At 39.6% G+C, this 23,484-nt stretch overlaps 2 protein-coding genes across 5 annotated transcripts in view; one reads left to right on the top strand and one right to left on the bottom strand.

Annotated features, from left to right (window-relative positions):
- Window positions 1-3,845: 3,845 nt before the first annotated feature.
- On the bottom strand, window positions 3,846-15,295 carry LOC109934308 (MSL complex subunit 2). Of its 3 annotated transcripts, XM_048604826.1 has the most exons (3): window positions 15,043-15,248; window positions 9,356-9,432; window positions 3,846-7,211 (listed from the first exon to the last, which is right to left on the bottom strand). In XM_048604826.1, the coding sequence occupies exons 1-3, from the start codon at window positions 15,126-15,128 to the stop codon at window positions 5,581-5,583; spliced, it is 1,794 nt and encodes a 597-aa protein (XP_048460783.1). In that variant the 5' UTR covers window positions 15,129-15,248; the 3' UTR covers window positions 3,846-5,580. The 3 variants fall into 3 exon arrangements, with proteins under 3 accessions (XP_048460783.1, XP_020388718.1, XP_020388719.2); XM_020533129.2 differs by lacking the exon at window positions 9,356-9,432 and having other exon boundaries at window positions 15,043-15,295; XM_020533130.2 differs by lacking the exons at window positions 9,356-9,432; window positions 15,043-15,248 and adding an exon at window positions 11,802-12,426.
- The window catches only part of pccb (propionyl-CoA carboxylase subunit beta), a 56,923-nt gene continuing 48,610 nt past the window's right edge, over window positions 15,172-23,484 (top strand). The window contains exon 1 of one of the 2 annotated variants that reach the window (XM_048604828.1): window positions 15,172-15,425. In XM_048604828.1, coding sequence (XP_048460785.1) covers window positions 15,423-15,425 — 3 coding nt within the window. In that variant the 5' untranslated portion in view covers window positions 15,172-15,422. Of the gene's footprint in view, window positions 15,426-16,071; window positions 16,975-23,484 lie in introns of those variants that run through there. The other variant, XM_048604827.1, reaches the window with a different exon arrangement.

Here is a 23,484-nt window from a genome sequence, read left to right as displayed (position 1 = left end):
GTCCTGCCAGCTGAGAATCAAATGTAACCAAAACCCATTGCTGGTCTCACTGCATGTGTCTTGTCTGAAGTTACAGTGGCACAATACATGAATAAAGTTCATGTCATCTCACACAGCAAGATCTCTAATTCTAAAATGTTGGAAATAATTGATAGAAATAATATTTTTTACATATAATATAAAATCAACAACAAAAAAATTCAAATTTTTACCAAGTACTAATAGCTAATAATATTGTGCAAATTTACACAAAACATAAATATTTTCTAGACAGTTGCAATTTAAATTCATGTCTGTGAACTGATACTTAAAATGACAAGAAAAACAGAAAAAAATTAAATATTCCAGGTATTATCAGTCAGAAGCTCTGCAGACAGATGCACAATACTGACCTAGTTGTAATATTGTGTCCACATTTTTATAAAAACATAATAGTATAATTGGAAGAAATCCAACACGATACAAACTTCTATTATGGCCAGAAACATCAAGCGGAGTGGGCTTTCATTTTTTCAAGAGTGCTAAACAGCATGGCAAGATCAAGTTTGAGTTCATGTTTTTTGAAGTTAAAAAGAAATTTACTGGGTCTCCCAAATGTAGTTGACGTGTAACATTAATAAGCAGCGTGAACTACGTTGGTATTGTAGACTTAAAAATGTTCTTTACTTTCCAGATACCAACTTCAGTAAAACTGAAGCTATCCTGTTTGATTTCTAAAGAAACCACATGCGCATTGCATTCCCCTTTCTAGCTGCTTACTAACCCATCTGATGCATTGGTGAAAAGCCTGAAAAATCAAAATTCCACATTCTATCCATCACTAAAGGTCATCTATTTTCATTACTACAGCACAGCTAATGAAACCCTCATCCATGCCTCCATTGAAGAAATTTAAAAGGATAGCAACAATCACCAGCTTCTATTCAAGAAACTGTAATTCATCTGAAGTGTCACAGAATTATTCTGCTCACCTACAGCCTATACGCTTAAGATCTACCAATTGTCTCCATGTCTGTTGGTTTTAAAGATATTTACTAAAATTTACAAATCTTTTTAATGGTGCTCTGTCATCCTGCCTTTGAATTTAAGCTGAGTGATCAAATATGGTTATTGCTAATGGTCAAACCCATTACGCACATTTTCCAAAACTAGTGGGAACACATTAGTAAAATAGAATTGCCAACAGTTGGAAAAGAATATTAAAAAAACTTGCATTTACATGGCATCCTTCAAATCTTCAGTATCCTAAAGAACTTTTCAGTCAATTTTATTACTTCTGTAAAAGTAACACTTGTAGACAAAAGTAGTAATCAATTTATTCACATTGAAAGCTTTACCAGCATAGATAAAGAGACATAATCTAGACCTGAGAACAATGCCAAAACCAATTCTCTCCCTTGCTTGACAGAAGTAACAGCCTACTGACATTTTCAGGGCACAATACTTCAGCTGCTCATAAGTGGCAACCTCAATGGCTGGATTAATTTACAAACATACAGCTCCTTCAAATACATCAAGGATTATATTTTATAACAACTTCATTTTAAGAAATTACATCACTCCAAAGTACAGTTTTTCCAGCACTTCATAAAAAGGGCAAATGTGCACCTGAATCAAACGTGCTTGAACTGAAAATGAGCTGGATTTCAACTAGCAACTTTCAAAGTTTTTAGTTCCAATTTAGTACTCCATGAACAATCTAAGTTGTACAAAACTGCACAAACAAAATTCACAACCGTCACTTACTGAATGAATTTTATAAACTGTTATACATGAAGCATTAAGATACCAACCAGACACCAAATTCACTGGTGGCAAGTTTAACTTGTTCTTTATCAAAGCAAGGAGGCAGCAATTTAGAATGGGACCTAAATGTGGGATTTTACCTTCTGTATTCTTTTTTGCCTTCATACTACTCTTTCTGTTCGAAACAGGGTTGATAATTCTCAAGATTCTCTGGAAAAATTCAACGTTATCAAAAGAAAAGCAGGTTTACATCGTCTCTCCTAGAGATCCAAGGGGCTCCCAAGATAAAGTCACCTATCACATAGTTGTTCGACTACTTCTAAAATTCCCTGCAAGGTGCATCATCAGAAGAAAAACAACTCTTTGATTCAGGAATAGCATTAGGATCCATATGACTGAACAGGTAAGCACTGCTGAAACATCAGTGCAATGGTCTTTGTTGTATCTGCTTATCATTTAAAAGATTCAATCCTTGCAATCTCTGACCTGAGATTGTGGTTCATTCTGTTGCCTGTGCTGATGGAAAGTACATTCAGGAATTTGGGGATTCTAATCTCCTCTGATGGTTCAGTGAATGGAAGTGAGGCACTAGATCAAAATATGTTGCATTTAATTGTCAGCATGTGCTTTATTAGCTGATTGCAGCTGAGGCAGCAGGTGGGAGGCCACCATGAAGTTCAATGCTATGTGCTAGGCAATGGAGAAAATGCCATCTCTATCAACATACAAGGTATCCCACTAGAAAGGATTCAGCTCTGATACTCACTAGTTACATAGACTGTGGAACTCCATGGTCAGAAACAATTACTTGCAGAATTATATACCACTCAAGTAGTTTCAGCAAACAAAGGAAAGAAAATAATAATTCATTTATTCCACCCACCCTATTCCCAGAGGACATGAATCTTATTTTCTTATGTCCATGTGTATTCCGTGAAAGCAGGTGAACTAATCACAGGATGCTACCAATTGGGAGAAGTCACTCAATGTTACATCTTTCATATAGTTAAGAAATTAGAAATTTCTTTATCCCCAGAAGCAGTCAAGATATTAACCTATTTCCCCCTTTACCATGATTTAGCAGACTAGAACTCCATGTTTTTTTTGAGATTATTTTTGTCTCAACAGTAGGAGCTTATGATATCTACAGGCTGCTGTTTTGAGGAGTTTCCCAATCTAATAGCACAAGTGAGCAGAATTAATATAGCCTGTTGAAACTAGAGTAAAGTGGAGACTGGAAGGATACACATTTTGCCGCAGAAGTACTCCCCAGCAGGGTGGCTGTACAACAAGCACCCAGGAGAGGGATAATGCAACTGGCCAAAGAAAACCTGGATAAAAAGGTTCCTGACATCAGATTCAAAATTTAAGTTTTTAAGATAACAAGGTCATTTTCAGAAATACCTGGGAGCACTAGTTCCAATAATCCCTTTATAAAACATTTTTCATCTGCCGTACTTCATTTTGTAATGAAGTAATTAGGTTTCCTGCTCATCCAAAGCAAAAACATGCAGGTACTCGACTGCAAGTCCAGTGACTATTTAATCCTCTGTTAAAGTTCAAAACAGAGCATAACTCGTCTGTTTGGCTATCACACGTTTTGAATCTTTCAGCCAATAAGTAATTGAACCCTGAATATAGCTAAACCAGAGTAGTATAAAACTAATGTATTTATTCATTACTTTCTCATACATGTTTCGGAGACGCGGCAGTGAGTATACCAGCATTTAAAAAAAATTAAGGAATTTTTTTTTCTAGGATGCTCAATGGAATCTGCACCAACTTTTACCACAAGTAACAGGAAATCAACAGTGTTAATACAGCTTCACAGCTTTGCAAAAATGTCATGAAATGGTTTCACGGACTTTCTTGTGGCTATATATCAGTATTTCTGTTTTCAATGCTCGAACAACAAGCAAGAGTTCATGCGAGAGTTAGGATCAACCACCTACTCAATTATGGAATGTTTTTGGTCAGCATACAGAAATCACATTTCACAAGTACAAGGAAACATAGCTTTGCTAAGACATTAGTTTATCACGAACGGCAGAATATTAAAAAAATGTAGGTGCTTTAGGTGCTAAAAAAGACAAGAAAACTGAAGAAGCATTTTCCACCATTTACTCTCATTATCAAAAATAGTTTTCAATTCTTCTCGCAAAACAAAAAGGAAAAAAAAACAAAAAAAAACAAAAAAATTAAAGTACAGACTGGACACAAAACATCACATTATTCCTATGGCTTCAAAACACTACTTGACCACATTCACAGGAAATGACACCATCTACACTATAAAAACAAAAAGGTGCCATTCAATCTCCTCCTGCATGTGAAAGTTTTCCTGCACATTTACACTATGTGAGTAACCATTGTTGTGCATGCTATGTGCCAAACCAGAACTGAGGCTGAGGAGTAATTTCATCTACATCATTATAATGGTGGACAGTGGTACAAGCAGTTCAGCCACATCGACACATGTAACAGTATTAAGAAAAATTAATGTTAAAATACTGGATTTTTTTTATACGGGGAGATGAGGGGGAAGAGAAGAGCACATGCACTAGTCCCCATGTTTGAAGTGCCTTAGTAAAAGTTATGGTATTTAATCCTTTCAATGTTATATGAACATAGGGACCCAATTGCATAATTACACAGGTACTGGCTGTATTGTTACTCAGCTGAGTTTATGCCAATGTGAAACCCAAATTTGCCAATGTGCTCAGACATGCTGACAATTAACGGCCAGCTGCAGTACTAACTACCTGGCACTAGAAGCCATTGGTGCACTTTGTAAATATCGTACTACAAAACAGGTGCTATGCTACTCAATGGCAGACAGCCAGTAATGCAGAGGCACATAAATGTCATTTTTTCACCACTCAGACTGTGGCAAACTGTAGCGTGCAACCAGCATGTATCAGATTATTACACACACTGTAAATTAATTACATAAGCCTCTCAGATACTGTACAGAAATGCTTGCACAAAATATTTCTGGCCAGATTAATGGACACTTGTGCACAACTTAGCCAACTCAATAAGCTTCATCTGTACACTTTCGTTAACATAGATGTCTACAATTGAAGAGGGTGTTGAAGCTGAGTACATGTGCAGGGTGGGGTGGGGTCTTCCAGCAACCACCATTCATGACAGAATGACGTATTGAGCACCAGATGGTTCTCCTAATGAAACAAGCAGACCTGAGGGAAGAAAATATATATCATGTGCATCTATAAAGTGTCATCCTTATTTCTAGTTGAATGTGTAACTACACAGATGTAATGGGAGTGTTTTGCTTTGTGCAACTGATCCATGCTAATGCAATCATTAGAAAATAATGAGGCATTTTGTTTTAAATATATTCTTGGGTCATCTAATGACATTACCAAAATAAAACAAAACCAATGTTTCTTTTGATTTAGAGAACACAAAAATAATCTGCATATAAAAAGTGACATTATATTCTACATGTAATTTTCTTAAACTGTTCGTACTGTAGTTCACCATTTTCTGTTTTTAAATTACGCCTTAACCTTTTGCGATTATGCACAATGCATAAGCAGCAACAATGAGGTCAAAATTCTCTTGCCAAAGATCGTTCAGTATAAGTCACTTGCAACAGTTCATTAATCACATCTTATTCAAGAAATTAACCTATTCCTCCTTTATGGAGCCAGGCCTGATGATTTATGTTAACTTCAAGTGATCTATACCCAAAGCACTACGGCAAGTTCAACTAAGTCTATTTTCCCCAAACAGAACTATAGCTGCCTTAAAGTTGTAGCCACCCCAATGAACAGGGACAAGCCTAAGGTCTACCAGATCAATTCCAATCTAACAGTCATATCTATAGTCAATAGTTTCATCCAAGCTTTTGTCGTCATGTGGACTGGCAGCTAGGAAAGTTGGTATGGGCGACCCCGTTGTCACATTGATGACACTTGCACTCGTGCTTGCGTTCCGCACCGCATTGCTGATGCTGGTTAGGCTGATGCCCACAGTAAGCCTGGTCTGCTCCAAAGCCTTTTCTGGCACAGCAAAAGCCTCCAATTTTTTCTCGCCATTGGCCATGTAGGAATTCTGGCAACCACGGCAAATGCAGTCTAAACAGGCCTTGCGATTTGAGTAACAAGGGCAACGTTGCCCACGACAAGTAAGAACACTTGGGTTTTGTGTAGCACGTCCACACTTACACCCCTTCTTCTCTTGGGGCTTTTTGTATGCTATTTTTGATGGGCTACCAGGCATAACAGTACTGCTATGAACTTTCTCCTTACTTTTAGATTTGGTTGTTCCCTGCTTTACTTTAGAGTGTGATTTTTTTGCTCCATGTTCTGCGTGCTTTTTAACACTTTTACTGGCCGCAAGCAAGGATTTGCCCACTTTTAGTGTGCCTCCATTTGGCATTGTGACTACAGTTTCAGTGGACAACTTGGTCTCTCGTTTGGCAGGAACAGGTGCAGCAGCCCCTAACGGTGGACCGTGTATAATGCTGGAAATGGGTAAGGGTTGAATTTTTTCACTGTCGCTCTCGGATCGAGAACGCTTCCGATTCCCTCGTACAACTTTAGGTGTTGCTGCTACACAGGGAATTCCATGAGGAGGAGCATTGCTAGAAACAAAAATACTGCTTTTAGGAGGCAGCGAGATGGGTTTGGCATCTAAAACAGGTCCATTGGGTGTACTTGTCTCAGAGAAAGATTGTGAATAATTGCTACAAGCTTCAAGATTATTTGCAACAGTTTCTAAGTCTTGAAATACATGTCCACCAGTAAATAACAAAGAACCAATCGGCTTTATGTCTCCACCATAACTACAAATGTCAACTCCCACTACATTGACATTACTACAAGAAACTACTTCGTTGACTGCCTGCAAGCTATCAGAAATGTCCCTACTTTTGAAGTCCTCCTCAGTGCAGGATGTATTAAGTCTTTCTGAACTTTCCGAAGAAATAATATTTACAGTAAATTCACCAGCTGAAAGTCCATTGCAACCAGGTAATCCATTGAAACTGGAGCAGGTCAGCTCAGTCTTACTTGAAACTTGTTCACTGTCTTGAATATTTTCAACAATTCGTGGTGTCGTTGCCATTTCCAAGTCACTGGTGCATTCCGAGGTTGATGGTGTAGGGGAATTTGACAAATTTAAAGCACTGGTCAAAGCAGAAGTCCCTTGCCTCTCTTCATCTAATGACAGTCCCTCTTGCAGCAGGGTTAAGATGTCAGGAGCACCATCCATAACGGTAGCTAGATGCTGTGAAATTGGGGATTCAGCTATATATTCACAAAGTTTCTTGTAGCAGCACACCAGGATGCTCAGTTGTTTATTTTCTTCAAACTGTTCATAATCTTTGCACCAACTACAGGAGGGTTTCATCATCATCTTTTTACCTTTGCAAGTTTTACAAACATAGTGCTGGCAAGTGGAGTTTGTAGGAGCAATTGGTTCTTTCAGCAGATTTCCTGTAAAAGAAAAAAAGTGTTAATTTATCTGGAAAGTACTGTTGATGAGACTACTGAAACCTCAGTATTGTGCTGTTATAAAGTTTAATCTTTTTCTTCTGTCTTGTTTCCCAAGTATTTTCAACAAAATTTACCACTTGCAATTTTTAAGCAAACAGTTGGTACAATACTTTTCCAAAGTAATTTCCATTGCTGTGTTTTTGTCACTTTGATAAATAAAGTTTCTCCTTGGGTGTAGGAAAAGGAGAAAAAGAAAATTTTCTGAAATGTATTCATTTTCTTTTTGTCATTAAACAATGTTAATACTTTATTTGCAGCTGTTGTTTTTGAAGGTCCTGTAAATCAAGTATTTCTCAGCAATGCTCCAATTTATGGATTACAACTTTCAAACATCAACATAATAGGGACCATTATGCACGTAAAAGATTCACATAACAATGATGATTCTAGCATGCCAGGTGTCAGATTGGTGGGACAGACTAGGGAATGTTTTGTCCTTCAGGAAATGGTTTCCTGTACCAGAATGACTGTAAATGGCTTACATGGGTTTTGCAATTTTGATGCCAATCAGACTCCACTTCAATGGGTTGAGAACTCATAACTTGCCCTAAACTAAACTTTCAACTTAACATTCCACTCTTGTTTTGAAATCATTGATTCTGAATAAAGATCTCATATTTCAGTTCACTGTCAAGTAGTTAGCGTTTCACACTTGAAACTATGCCAGTATTTTAGACCCTGAGAGAGAAACTGTTGTAAGGGAGAACATCCTTCTAATCACGGAGGAAATTAATACCAATGTACAACCAAAAACCCTAAATCACAAACATTTAATTAACACTCCACCTGCATTCTCACCTACAAATATGCAATTGGCTGAAAAACTTCTATATTTGTAGCATTAGGCTAGTTACAACTTAGAAAAGGTGAAGAAGAGAAAACAGATGGGATATTTGAATGCATAAGCTAATCCTTTGTGAATTAAAGCATTTTAAAGGGAATATTTAATCTTCCCCTTTGCCCATGTTAAAGACAATCTTGTACTTCCTTTCAATATCACTTGCTCAAAAGAACAATTAAATTAACATGGACTGTGCATTTATACACTTTAAAATTTAGCCCCAACAGCTATACTCAGATAATTTTCATGCGGCTGCTCCAACAAACAAGTCAATTAAGCAACAGAATGAGGCCAAGTGGTTTATTAGTGCAGTGTCCGTTATTTACCACTATTCTAATATGACCAAGACTGCTATAAATCATTTAAATTTCAGTTTTCAATGCTTGCTTTGTGTAGCATTTATAAAATAGATGTAATAAAGAGTTACACAGCAGAGCTAAAGAAAGTAGTTAAACAAGTATAATATAATATCTGAAGTAGTACAAATTGCAGCATTACACAATCACAACACAGTCAACAGATAATATTACAACGAAAGAATTAAATATCAAGTTTGAAATTATGCTCTTCTTAAATTGTAATGTCCCTCAAAAGGGATAGAAGCAAGCAATTGCTTATCTACCTGGTAAGCATAAGCCAATACAACCCGAGATTTTCAAATCAGTCTCCTGAGTGAAAATATCAGGGATACCTTAAGCGCCCGAATATATTATAATGATTCAATGTAAACATATATATAGAATCTGACATATCAAAACTAACATATTAAACTGGTGTTTTTACTTTGAATTCAATCACTGGATGTGGACATCGCTGGCTAGCCAGCCAGTCATTTATTGCCCATCCCTAGTTCCGCCTGAGAAGGTAGTGGCGAGCCGCATTCTTGAACTTCCACAGTCCATGTAGAGGCACAGGTAAACTTTATGAAGCAGTGCAAATCAATTTCATGTTAACAATGTGACATAATTGTTCCAGGTTTGCACACTGCATATTTCGTTAAGACAAGGCAAATTAGGAGACATGCGGCAGGACTGCTTTTCCAAACTAATGAAAAGCTGAAGCCTTTCTGCAATTGATATTAATATTTTGCCAAGTACAGCAAATTAAAAGGATTGTGTTTTGAAGCAGCAATCTTATTCATCAGATTAGGAAACATATCAGTAAACCATCTGTTAAAGCTTCATATTGATTTCAACCTAGCTTGTTCCCTTAGTGAAAATCTCAAGCGTTACATGTCTTTTACCAGTATTTATCAACTCTCCTCCCTCCCTGCCTCCCAAACAGGCAATATCTTCAAAGCCCTGGTCCAGCTGGCTGCATCTGAAATACAAACATAGCTCCTAATAAAAGAAATACATGCTGCACAATAAATACTGTACTTATTCACTGAAGGCATTGTACTATTCACAGCAAAAAGCTGGCAACGGGTCTTCACAACATGCTGGGCAACCACCATAACTGTGCAAGTCACCTTAATTACTTTCATTAACAATTTTCTTTTGCAATAACAGGTGGTAGCCGATATAAGGTAAAAGTTGGCAACATAAATTTAGACCTCCCTAGACTCGTCTAAATAGCCAAGTAATAAAACTGAAGAAACATGAAGAGTACTGCAGTGAGCTTTAAGTTAAATTCAACACAAATCTTACTACAATTAACAACCACACACCATAACTTAATTCTCAGAATGAACACTGCCAGAATACCATCCAAATTTGTTTTAAAATTGTTTCTGCTTAACTCTAGGATAGCAACTGGAACTCAACAGGTAGAAATGATTAGTGCATTCAGCTTTGGGCAGTAAAACTCAGGGGAAAAAAATCCCTCGACCTTGGAACAGTTACAGCAGATACACCAGAATGAGACCAGGGGTTAGGGAGTTTCAAAAGTTAAAATAGGAGGAGAGTTTGCGTAAATATTTTTTTTTCACGAGCTTAGCACAATGAAGATTATCTAGACACACTTAAAATGATACATGGGCTTGATAGAGTTGATACAGAGAACTATTTTGTCTGCTAGAGAATCCACAGCACATTCTTATACTGAGGGCTAGGCCATTTGGGAGTAAAATCCAAGAAGCACTAGTCCATACAAAGGATTGCTTGGAAATCTAAGTATTCTTCAATGGCTTAGAAAACACTCATTGAGCTGGTACCAAGTATTTGCGTTACAGACCACAGTTAAGATTGCAACAGGTTGTTCTGCAGGAAGTCTCCTACACATCAGATTCCCAAATAGCTAAACCTCAAAAATAACTATTCTCTGGTACTAGATTAACATTAAGGAACACTATTTAACATTTGAAATCTTATTACCACATCAACATGATTGAAGGTTTAACTTAATTTTCAACTTTTAAAATCTCGAATTTGTACCTCATCTTAAATAAGTCAATCTGTACTTTATTTGCATGACTATTACATTCCAGAATTCTTCAAACCAAAAACAATATTACTGGATAAGTTTGATACGTTGTAGCACATTCTGCCCATTGTTATCTCTTTAGTAGATCTATACCATTAATAGAACTTCTTTGATCTCTCCCTCCCCCCGCCCCCACCATTGTCATGTGTTTATTTTAATAGAATATGGAGTAATATAATAAGATTGCTTTAAAAAAATTGATATAACTGCAGGGAGTAAATCTGGATGCATTTTCCCTTTGTCATTCCTGATTTGGACTAATTGCGTACACATTCTGCAGATTATCCTTGCTATTTTCCCTAATGCATACTAAATGACCCAACTCTTGGCACTTTGCCTGGAACTTGGCGCCCAAACAATGAAGCAGACATATAAACCATATCAGGAACTGACCAATCAACCACCTCTTACAAAATAACTTATCCAATATAGAATGGGAAAAAGTGGGAATTCTCTGCAAGAGCTTTTATAAAAACAAAATACTCAAAAGCCTGGATTTCAGCAAGTACTGTACTTAGGAGATTAAGTTTCTTATTTTGTCTTATTTTAAGCAAAAACTCATTTTGTACTCATATTAGCACACATAAAACAAAGGATTATGTACACAGAAACGTAGCATCACATCAGGCTGTCCTTCCACCCATCTCATGGTGCTCAATTCAGAAACCTTAACTTTGTCTTTGGAGCTGAAGCCTATCGCCAAAGCTGAAACAAGCTGCATAAACTCTCGCCACGCTTAGTCATGCCATCTTTTAAGGCTCCCCCCACCGCCGTGATGGGGAACATGAAGAAAGATGAAAATATAAATAACAAGAAGGTCGACTGTGAAACTCGCCCATTCAAAATTGTTTACCCCTCAAATGGTTGAAGAATCAAAAGTGAAGCCTTGCATTGTAAATTTTCTGAATTTTTGGAAGTTGAACCTTAAACACACCTATTAAATCCATCATTAAAAATCATTTGCGAATGCAAGCAAACTAATAAGCAAAGAAAAAAAAAATCACAAAGTAAGCAAACTGCAACATTTGCAGAGATGGAGGTGTACTGAAAATGTCACCAGATCAGTAAGCCATAGGTCCAGACTAATGTTTTCGGAGACAAGTTCAAAACCCACGGCAGCCGCTGGCAGAATTTAAATTCAAATCAATAAATCTGGAGTATAAAGCGAGCCTCAGTAACAGTGACCACGACAACTAACACTGATTGTAGCGAACCAGCTGGATTTTTACGAATGTGCTTTATGGAAGGAAATCCGTCACCCTTACCCATTCTGGCCTTTATGCGGCTCCAGATCCACAGCATTGTGGTTGGCTCTTAACTGCCCTCTGAAATTGCCTCACAAGGCATTCATTTGGATGGGCAACAAATGCTGGCCTTGGCAGTGACACCTACATCCCACGAGAGAATAAAATTACAAGCTGTTATCAAATTTTATTTCAGATACCCTTCACGCACATGTCCAGAGATCAGACATTGCCAAGGATCTCAATATTTAGCAGCAAGACAAATGTGCATTAGGGTGTAACCATGGATAAATTGGGACAAAACCATCTTTTGGGAACATTTTCATTCAAATTCAACTCAAAAAAGCTTACATCCTTTAACCCACTGTCCAAAAATAAATTATTCACAGAAACACTGGAAACACACTTGGGGGCGCCAGAGTAATAGTTTTATTTCTTTAAAATGTTACTCTTAATTGCCATCTTTCCACCCTTCAGTAAAGGCCACTTTATTGGGATGTCTCTCTATCCATATCATGTTTTACTGTAATCAATTATCAAAACACCCAAATACCATTATATCAGTTTTGATGTTACATTTTTTTTTCCCCAAACACACACAAGTAACACCTTTCTATGGTTTAGCTGAAACAAATGGCAAACATTAAAGAGTAGTTACCATCATGGCCACTTAATTACATAAAATTTGAATGATGTCTACATAACCAAACACCCTACATAAAAATTAACCTTCAACGCTACTTAAACAGTGTATGTTTATTTCAAGAAAGTGTACCAAAATTAGTTTTAGACTTAACTGCAAGAGTTCTAATGCATGATTAAAGGGATGTTAAAGATATCAACATGTAGAAAACTTTAAGATTTTTATTACTCTGAAAGGACTTTACCCAAACATGCTGAAACATAACTCCCCATTTTATGCATTTAAAGTGCTCCGAGAAGCCTTAATGAGAAATCAGCAGACTTCAGAAGTGCAGCAAATTAACAAATCAACAGCCACTGATATACAGATCTCAAGTGTATATACCTACGATTCCCACATAAATCATTTTTATAAAATATCAGAAGGAAGTTTCTCAAGCAAACCAAAGTATTTGAGAGGGCTTGTCACCGACAAAATTTTAACCGGAGATGAAGAATGGTTACTGAGAGGCTAAAATTCAGAAGTATTTGAGGGAAACAGCACTTAAACATGTCTTTTAGGAAATCAACCTGCATAAAAAAAGGGACAATTTTCCTCAACAACACAAGAAGATACTCAAAGAACGCAGAAAATTTAACTATCTTACATGAATGCGTCAATTTCTATTCAGTAATCACTTCACAATCAGTAAATGCATTGTCTAAATAAGCATCAACTGCAACCAAAAGCGTGGGATTTATCAAACCATAAAACAGGCAAATTAACCATTCCACACAAGCCTATTTAGACTTGATAAAGGATAGCAGAGGTTTGAACTTCATTTTCGGAATTAATTCAAAATGAAAGAACTAAAAGCATATCGGGAGGTATGACTGAAAGAAATGCGCTGCTAAAGGAACCTAGTTGCTCATTGGGTGAACTTGCTCCAGATCGAAGCCTCGCAGCAAACACGTGTGCATGTTTACTTTTGGGCAGAATACAAAAGCGATCCGTTTCTGCAGGCATATCCCTCCAACCCGGCACAACTGAAGCAAAAAAGTTGCAAATTTAAATAATCAAGCTCAAAATATACCTACATTTGGCTAACATCTGACAGCTACTTGGTTCAAAAAGATTCTCCAATTTATAAGTAGATTATAAAGAGGGATTTGCACTCGGCGTAATTGGCGGGGATTTGAAGCAACCAAGATTGCCATTCAAATTTATACAAAGAATAGTTGCTGAAATGCAAAGAAAATGTTCTTTTTCCTCTCTTTAGAATGTCACTACTTGCGGATGAATGTAACTTAAAAATGCAGTTCCACATGAAAGTTAGTGGATCACAAATTAAAATCGTCTAAAAGTATTGTAATGATATCCCCGAACACGTGGTTACTTTTATTTTCAAACCAGAGTATTGCACATTACAAGAATACAAATATATTTCTCCATTACAGAAAATTGAACAAAAAATAACTAGAAATGCCTTGTGTGTTCGGAGCAAAATGGACATTCAAATAAGGTTGTCATCTTTGTACTTACAGACTTGAAGAAAAATTACAAATTTTGTGTGATCGATATAATAAAAAGCACAGACCTGTTGCAACGAAAAACAATGAATCAGTACTGTATTTTAGCCGTACTGAAGCCTTCTAGCCACTCTGGTTTTAAAAAGGCAGGTTTTAATATGGTCGAGGTATGCACGAAAAATTTAAATTCAACTGAGCTCCACAGCTTTGACATTACTACAGACCTCTGGTACAAGGCAAACTGGGAAACCTAACAAATTAATTAATGCAAACCTTTTTTTCTGCTGAGAACGACTCGATTTTAACTCGTCACTTTAAACACCACTAAATTAATCATGAAAAGGAGAGCCTTCGACATAGATACGGACACATGGATGGCACAACACAAACTGTGCAGGCCTTTCCTGCATTGCCAGATAAATATCCAGGGAAGGACAAATATATATTCATAAATCTCCATGTGCAATTAGACAAGAACCTTAACTTAAATTTCGGTGCTTAAGAGTTAAAACTCAGGACTGTGCTGGGGAAATCGCGAATCTCCAGTCTTTATTCCTCTACAAAAATGATGTAGGCCTCTCGCTGCAATGCGAGGATCTATCTAAACACAAATTTGGGAGGGGGAAGAAACAGACCACGCCAGTTGCACTGGGGAATAAACGTAACAACACACGCTCAACATTCAAACTGAACTGATAGAACAGGCATCGAAAAAGATCTTCATAAATCCGAATTCAGCCACAGTTCTGTAGGTGAGCACAGCAGGCCTCTGGTGCAATGCACAAACACTCCACACAGAATTACACATGTACTGGAGGAGGAGGGGGGGGTGGTGAAGAGAGAAAAGCAGGCTTAAAAATACAACAGTGCTCGTTATATAATCGTACGGCTTTCCAACCACCCGTTTTCTGCAACAGAAATAAAGACAAGACCGCTCGCTTTATTCTCAGGCTATGTTGTGGTGGTGGTGGTGGTGGGGGGGGGAGACAACAGAAGGAGCTTTTCGCCTTCATTTTTCTATGGGGAGGAGGAGAGGGTCCTGAGAAAAAGAAAACAAAGTATGGAGGGAGGGAGGGAGGGGGAGAGAGGAGATTGCTTGTAACAGACTCACCGCAGACACAGCAGGAGAGGGACTGCCGCAGGTAGGGCAGCAGTTTGTAGAGCTCCGAGAAGGAGCCGGGCTCCTGCGGCTCGCATTGCATGATGTAGCGGCAGGTCGTCACGTACAGGCCAGTGGCGTTGACCGGATTCATGGCGGCGGCGGCTGAGAGGTCGGAGCGGGCCGGGCCGTGGTGCCGCCGACGGGGATATTTCCGATTCCTCTTTCTCCGACGCCCAGTATCCGCGGCGGTGCCAACGTCCATTTAAAATTAAGAGCGGGGCGTCAGCGGCGAGCACCGCTGCTTGCTGCTGCCGTCGTCGTGGTCGCCGTCCTGGTGCTGCTGCTGTCGTCGTCGTCGTCTCCCGGGGCTCGGTTCCTCTCGCGGAGCCATGGTACTACTCACGGCGGCGGCACTGTGGACGGGCGGGCGGAGAGCCTACAGTCCGCGAGCCCTGTCGCCATCCGCGCTGCGCGGGCTCCGGGCTCGGCGGCACCTACTGGTTAACGCGCGCGCAGCGGGCCCCAGCCGCGCACCTCTCGCCATTCGCGAGAACTCGCCTTAGTTACCCCTCTACCTCTCCCATATACACACACACTCTCTCTCTCTCCACAGCCGCCTTCCTTTTCCTCTTAAGAACTTCCCGCTTTCTGTCCAATTCAGCGTTTGCGGGTGGGGGCGGGGGGTTGGCGAAAAACGAGAGAGCGCCCGAAACGAAACCTCAATCCCTCTCACAACGGGCCCTCACCACCGGCGGCTCTCCTCTTCCTCCCTCTCACTGACGGATTATTATTACCCCCACCATCATCATCACCACCACCACCACCCACCACCCCCCGTCCCTCCCACAACACCTCCACCCTGTTTAAATTTTTAACCCCCGATTCGTTAAGAAACGCCTGAGGCAGCGGCGGGTTCGCGTTATCGCGAAGAGGGTGGGGAGAAAAAAAAAGCGGCAGGGGGAGAAAGAAGGATTTTGTTTTAAATGGTGGAGAGGTTCGTTTTAAAAAAGGCAAAAAAAACGGAAAGCGCTCGGGCGCCCAGTCACGTGACTGGAAGAAAGACGAAGGTAATGCGAAGCGTCTTTCCAAATGCCTGATCGGCTTCAATTGTTTGGAGGCAAAAAAAAATTCGATTCGCTCTCGTCAGTAATCATATTCCTTTAATTCAGTTTGAAGTATAAAATAATTGTCCTCAGTTTTATTCGCCGAGTCTTTATCCTAGATAAAACTATTTTTTTTCAAACACAAGCTCCCCACGGCTTCAACGCCTTTTCTTTTACATGTTCCCAAGCGCCGTGCGTCTGCGCTTTTATAAGGAGAATTTCTCCCCCCCCTTCCCCGCTCAGCCAATAGGAGGGCAACTCGTTGAGGTCCTTCTCGCGGATGGGTTGGGCCCCTCTTGAGGTATGCCGGGACTTGTAGTTTTCCCTGAATGGGAAAACGAACTGCGCATTCAATGCAGTTCGTGCACTGCTGGACTACAACGCCCAGAGGGCTACGCTGCGCCCTTCTGAAGGACGCACTGCGCACATTCGTTTTGCCCTAGGCCAGCCGGCGAGCCTGAAGACATTGGGACCGCCTGTATTCACCTGATTGGCCGGGGCTCTCGATCCCGTTGCTGCCGCTAAATCCATTGGTTGCTGACCCCACCAATCAGCCACCGCGACGCTTTTCTCGGTGGTGTTTGGTTTGTTGGGAGCTGGGGCTGTATTTTGTGTCATGGCGCCTGGTCGGGCAGTTCTGTGTTGCTCCCGGCTGCTGACAGGTGGCTTGCGGACTAGTAAATACGTTTCATCTGCTTTGGGGACGTTCAAAGCCATCGAGGAGCGGAAACAATGGTATTCAGTCAGCAGCCTGACCGTACAAGAGCGAATCAAGAAGAGATCTCAAAGGGCGATGTTGGGGGGAGGTCAGCACAGAATAGATGCCCAGCACAAGAGGGTATGTTTGGTATTTCATCCATGACAGTGTTTTACCTGCTGAAAACTACTAAGACGAGTATTTTTCCTGTGCTTCAAGCTGTTACTTAGTCTGCGAGGTTCGCGATCATGTAATCTCTAAGCGTGATGAAGGTCCTGGTACTGGGGGCTTATCGGTAAGATCGTTAATCCTGATTTGTCATGAATAGAGTCAGTAAACATGGAGCTGGAAAAGCACAGCAGGTCAGACAGCATCAGAGGAGCGGGGAGGTCAACGTTTCGGGCCGAAATCCTTCGTCAGGACTTGTCACGAATAGTCGCCTATACTTCAGTAAAATAATCGGATCCGTCTTAAGCATTCCATAGTTTTGTTCATTTAAAGATTCTTTAATACAAGACGAAAGATATGTCGTGGACAAAACGCTGGGAGTTAAACTAAATTAGTTTACGACTTTGTTTCTAAGCGGTGGGCCGGTGGGGATATCCGTTCATACAAGACAAGCATTCTTTGCGATTCTGAAAATTGGTTTTCTGAGCAATTTAGATAAGTGTGTAGTTTTTCTTCATGAAGTTATTCTATTGTATGCAATAATTACCCCTCTCTACTTCTGTAAATCGCCCTTTCCTCTTCTAATCCTGTTGCATTTAAGTGTCTGACCACTGCATCTTTCCATCTGATCTAAGACTTTCCTCTTTCTGGTTGTCCTTTTACCAAAGTCTCTGTCTCACTACAGCTATTGACTATGCAATTTCAATCTCTCCTGAGCTACTTACTCCATTGACCTCTGCGCTTTCTTGATTTTGTTCTCGCTCAACATCCCACACATCTGTCTTCGCACCATGTCTCATTTGGATTTTGCGGTTATTCCTCACATTGATGTGCCCAAGTTTTTCATAACAAGTTTGACCTCACAACTGACATGCGTCCTTTCAGTTTTAATGCTTGTGTTGAAATGTAGTAAGTACAAAGGAATAGGAGTAGACCATTTAGCCTCCTAAACCTGTTCTTCCGATCGGTGAGATTGTGATTGATCTGTGAAATAACTCCACATACCCACATTTGCTCCATTTCCCTTAAAGCAAAGTTCTGTATGTCTCAAAAGTAAAATTAATAATTGATGTAACCTTCGAAGCCATTTGAGGAAGAGAGTTTCAAACTTCTTCTGCTTTGTGCAAAATTTGTGTTTCCTAATTTAACTCCTGAAGGTCCATCTCTAATATTTAGAACATTTTTTGTTGGTACTAGATCCTCAGCCAGTTAAAATAGAGTGAACAGAGCAAAACTGTTTCCCTTTATAAGTTAAATATTGTAATCAAATCTTTTTAATATATCTTCTAGGGAATTCAATATTATTTTGTGTCAGCTGTTTGTAATTGAACATATGGAGTCTATTTAATATTCTGGTAAATCTATGGTTCAATTCGTCCAAAGCCAATAGATTCTTCTAAAGCTGTGATTCTGATAGCTGTCCACTATACGACAGATATGGTCTAACCAGGCTTTGTTTTCCTGAAGCATGACTAACGCTCCCTTGTGCTTGGGTGTTATGAATAGGGCTTCATGTGTTTTAGCGTATAACTTGTGGTTTTAGGAATTAAAGTCTTAACTGTTAAAAGTGCAAATTGAGAAGCTGCTTTTAAAAAAAATACTTTGAAGTAAATGAAATTCAAACAAACGTGGCGTTTATTGCATTATTAAAAGGCAGAAGCTGTGTTGACTTACAGGCTAACAGCTCAAAAACTAAGACCACTGTCAGCAGGTGTGCTTACTTAGCTAAAGAACTGGGGGCATTCTGCCCCTTCAGTAAGGGCAGTCCAGCGAAATGTTAGAGCTAAGTTAGTTCAAAAGTATTTGGTAAACCTGAAAGTTGTGAAATCCATTTCTTCTTCGGATCCAATAAGGATTTGTAAATGAGGGATACTCCATTTTAAGATTGCTTTGAGGACATCCCAGAGCATGCCACATTGGCGTGTTTGCTGAAGCTTGAGAAAATTTTATGGTTTCATTTTATCTGGGGTTTTGGTAAGAGTTTGTTGCAGTTCAATTTGTTTGTGGTGCAACTGGCTGCGAGAATGTAGCCAAAGTAGACGAGAGTTAGGTAAGCCTGCACTGTGAGGAAAGAATAAGCTAACTTTATTATTTCCCAATAGAATGTGGATAGGATGTAATATTATTTGTCTTGAATGAAGGAAAAGAAGCTGGCAAGTTGCTTGTGGATCTAGTGGAAAAATCTACAGTTCTTGCAGTCTTGTAGCCAAAGAATATAACCAACAGTTTAGTTTGGAATTATTGAGAAAGTGGCCAGAATAAGGACTGAGCCATCCAGAATCGAGACATAGAAACATTGGTCTTTCTTCTGAGGATAGCTGGAACAGAAAAGAATTCCAGGTACTTTCAAAGGGCTGTGGCATACTTTTGGGTGATCCAACAGACATAAATAGTGTTATAATAACATAAATATGAGGGGAAAGTAAGAAGTGATCCTAAGTGCACTGCATCCATTTACTTTCTGTGGAGAGATCGAGCTAGCACGGGAGACAATGAGAGAGCAGTGGGGAGTGCAAGCCCGATGCAGGGGGGATAAAGCCCAGAGTGGTGGCACATGAGGACCCTGGTAACTGTGATGGCAAGAGCAGGCAGCCCAAGGTGTCCCAGCATCTGTGGCAGTGTCGAGCATAGGGCGATCAAGCACTTGTCGGGAGTGCGAGCCATCATGGCTAAACACTTGAGAAGAACTGCAATGTTGAACTTTTAACTTATTTCTATGTTTTTTTGAATTTGTTCCTAAGAGTTTGTACCTAGATACCATTGTACCTAAGATTGTGCCAGGGATAGCAACGTTATACACTTTTTGCTGTACACTTGTATCCCTGTACTTGAGTACATGTGATGGTGAAATCTAATTCTAATTCTAATGTGTGGTTATAATCTATTGTATTAATGTAATTGAGATAACTCAAATGACTGGTATCCCATCACCGTATATTTACACGTGGAAAGTCTGTGAAACTGATCCGGCTCCCTCAGAGCCAGCTCTGAGTGAACAGAACCTCTGCCATTCCTGTTAATATCTGTCAGCCAGGGGTCCCTGATTGGGGCAATTAATCTGGTCCAAACAGGAATCTCATATATTGAGGTCTATCTGACTGACCTCATTACAGTCACTACAACACACACACACGCACGCACACACACACCACATTGTAGCCCCTCCTGGGGCGTTTTAGCACCACGTCAGGTTCCTCCAACTCTGCCTCTGATACAGGCAGCATGTAACTCTCAGGAGCTTGCCTCGTGTGCCCGGAGCGTCTCAGAAGAAACCGATTCTCCTCTTCACTGTGTTGATCCCAGATTTTGCTTGATGGAGCGGGAGAACTCGCGGATTCTGGAACAGTTGGAAAGGCAGTTGAAGAGCTGAGCGTGTTTTATTCGTGCACCATTTGCGAGATCACAGCTTTTGTGTGGTCCATGTGCTTATTCAGGACTGTTGCACCTACCTGAACTTTATATATCACTGGTACCTAACCTTGCATCGAGCATGCCTCTTACCCATGTAGGGTCATTTCTGTGATTCCTACACCACACTTCGTTGCCTGGAGTAAACTGTTTCTCTTGCTTAGTGGAGGTGTGCATCCAGCATTGGTGTTCCTGGTGCCGTTTCACCTTCCTGCTCAGGTCCGGGAAGATAAGATTTGACCTGGTATGCTGTCTTTCCCCATTAGCAACTCAGCTGGAGCCATCCCTGTAGTTGCATGAGGTGTAGTCCTATAATCAAATAGGATCCAGGATGGTTTGGTATCTAGTGAAGCTGTAGGCTGTTTCTTTAAGCCTGCCTTCAAAGTTCGGACCACACTTTATGCCAAACCACTGAATGATGGATGGTATAGAGCTGTCTTTCTGTGATGAAGACCATTTGACTTTAGGAACTACTCAAATTCCATGCTGGTAAACAATGGCCCATTATCTGTCATCAATATTTCTGGGAGCCCATGTATTGCAAAAAAAATGTGCAGATTTTTTATCATTGTCCCCGTGTCTGACGAATGAACTCTGCGCAGATTCAACCACTTTGAGCGTGCATCCACAATGACTAAGCACATTGAGCCAATGAAAGGACCTGCACAGTCAACATGTGACTGAGTCTTGGGTTTACCCGGCCATTCCCAGAATGTTGGGGAGCTGCTGGTGGTAATTTTTGTCCTTGCTGGCACTCTGGGCACTGCCCTCTTATATTTGTTTTCAACGCTGTACTTGCATCAGGTTTTGGAAAGCAGTCTTGGATCATCTTTGTCCTGCTGCTTCCTTGTAGAAATGACAGCAATGTTTATTTTTAGATGATCGAAGAAAAGTTATCTGATAGGTAGAGAAGGCATTTACAACGTTTTTGAGAGGATAGTTTATTGATTTTTAAGAGGGAATTAGATTTTCTTACAAAGAGGGAGAATTGGTACGATGATTGGGGGGTAATTTGTATTACATCAATGGAAGAGTGGATGGATTTAATCAGCTTTTTCATGATTTATGTTGGACTTTTGTATACTTCTAATTTATAACATTAGGAGCAAAGAGGATGATGAGCAATAGTATGTTAATTTGATGAGTTTGTACACTTCGTACATTTGCTTTACAGAACACAGTATAACTTGCAGTCATTTCTGTGGTACAAAGTGACCAGGTATACTCGAAAGCAGACTGCATAGGGATAACATGAGAACCAATCTACGTGTAAACTACTAAATTGGTTGCCAATTTTTGGTTTTAAAAAGCATTAAAAGACTTGAGACATCTTGGGGATCTAGGTATATGACTGTGTGTAATTAGTAAAATCTAAATGTTTGTGACACATGCATTGTTTGGTGATTGGCTTGGGATAGAAATCCAAATTTATGAACTCAAAAGTGGTAGTCCAAGTGAAAGAGTTTCAAAATAGAACATTTGAAATTAAATTCTTGAGAGATGAAGGTACCATGGTAGAGCTGGTACGTTTGAATACTATTACCGTAACTCTTTAAAAAAAAATGTTTGCACAATATGTGATTACAAAGTTCTTGTGCTTCTTTTTGTCTTTTGTGTAAAGGGGAGAGGAAGAAACAGATACAAGATTAAAATTATAGAGTTAGATAATGAAAACTGCGTATTTGCAGCCTGTAGGGAATGAGTGTGGAAGTATGACCAGGAACGAAAATTAACATATGGTAAGCAGATATTTATTGCACACCACTTCCCTATACTCTGTTTATGCATGACCTTGTATGTTACATTTGCCTAGTGTTTACAAACATGTTGTGATATGACCTGTGATTTGAAATCATTTCCAAATTTGGAGTGCAGTGATATTTTGTACCGATGGTTTGTTTCATCCGTTGTTTCCGGTGGGAATGGTCTATTAAATTGTTGCTGCTTTCACATTATAAATCCAGCTTTATTTATGTTTTAGCAAATGTTCTTTAGAAATCTAGACTGTATAAAATTTATGCATCTTATTTACCAGCAACTGAAATTCTTAGCATGATGACACTAGGCTGTTGTCATTTGCTTTACTTTATAAAGGATTTTACACTTCCCAGTGCCTGGGAACTAAGCTGATTTCGTTCAGTAACGTTTTTGAAATTCCCCAGGTATTCTGTTTCGGGTCATGGTGATCTTAATATTCTTGTTTTTTATATCTTCTTTGATATTGTGTCCTGACATTATCATTAGTGTTTTTGCCTGTTGAAGTCCTTATCTCCTTTTACTTGTGGCATTGTTGTTCTTGTGTCTTTTGTTTTCTGTTTTGCAAGGTACAGCATGTTTCATGCTCAGTGTTTTGAACACAGAGATCATGGGACAAAATTTCTAGCAGCTCAAAACTGGGAATTAATGATTAAAATTCTAAAGCCTTGACCTAGCAAGTCCTTTACTATATCATTGCTATCCAGCTAAGCATGTAACTGGCTTATTGGGGAGTGGAGGAACGTATGCCAGGAGCATCACTGAGTAGACCTAAAACTAGATCTAAACTTTTGGCAGCAGTTGAAGTGGCAAACTAAGTAATCCCACAACCAATGGGTCAGATCAAAGCTTTTGAAATCCTGGTACATTCTTTCATGAATTGTGGTGGACAATTAAACAAGTTAGTGGACTGATGAATCCACAAAAATCCTATCTTCAAAGTTGGCAGAACCCATGCCAGCAGTGCAAAAGCCAGAAGTGCTGAATGAATGATCCATCTCTGTCTACTTCTGAGGTCCACAGCAATACAGTTACCAGTCTTCAGCTAAATTGATTCACTTCACTTTATATCAAGAGTTAGCTGAGGACACTGGATACAACAAAACCTGAGCTCTGATCTTGTTCTGGCTGTAATACTGTAGAGTTGTGATCCAGAACTAGCCAGTAGGATAGTTATAGCATTGCTATCTGCTTAGCAATGTGGAAATTGCCTAGATATGTTCTGTCCACAAAATGCATCGCAGTTCTAATTTGTCTAATTACTGCCCTGTGTGTCTACTGTGAATCGGCAAAGTGGCGGCAGATGTTGCTGAATGGATG

The sequence above is a fragment of the Rhincodon typus genome, chromosome 13 (genome assembly GCF_021869965.1).
Source record: "Rhincodon typus isolate 14 chromosome 13, sRhiTyp1.1, whole genome shotgun sequence".
Taxonomy (NCBI): Eukaryota; Metazoa; Chordata; class Chondrichthyes; order Orectolobiformes; family Rhincodontidae; genus Rhincodon; species Rhincodon typus.
This window is presented reverse-complemented; position numbering and strand designations above follow the sequence as displayed.

Coding starts and splice junctions, on each gene's coding strand:
- LOC109934308 (XM_020533129.2), bottom strand. CDS start 15,295: ATGGACGTTGGCACCGCCGCGGATACTGGGCGTCGGAGAAAGAGGAAT. Junction 7,212..15,042: donor CCTCTCCTGCTGTGTCTGCG/GTGAGTCTGTTA, acceptor TTTCTTTTACAG/GAAATCTGCTGAAAGAACCA.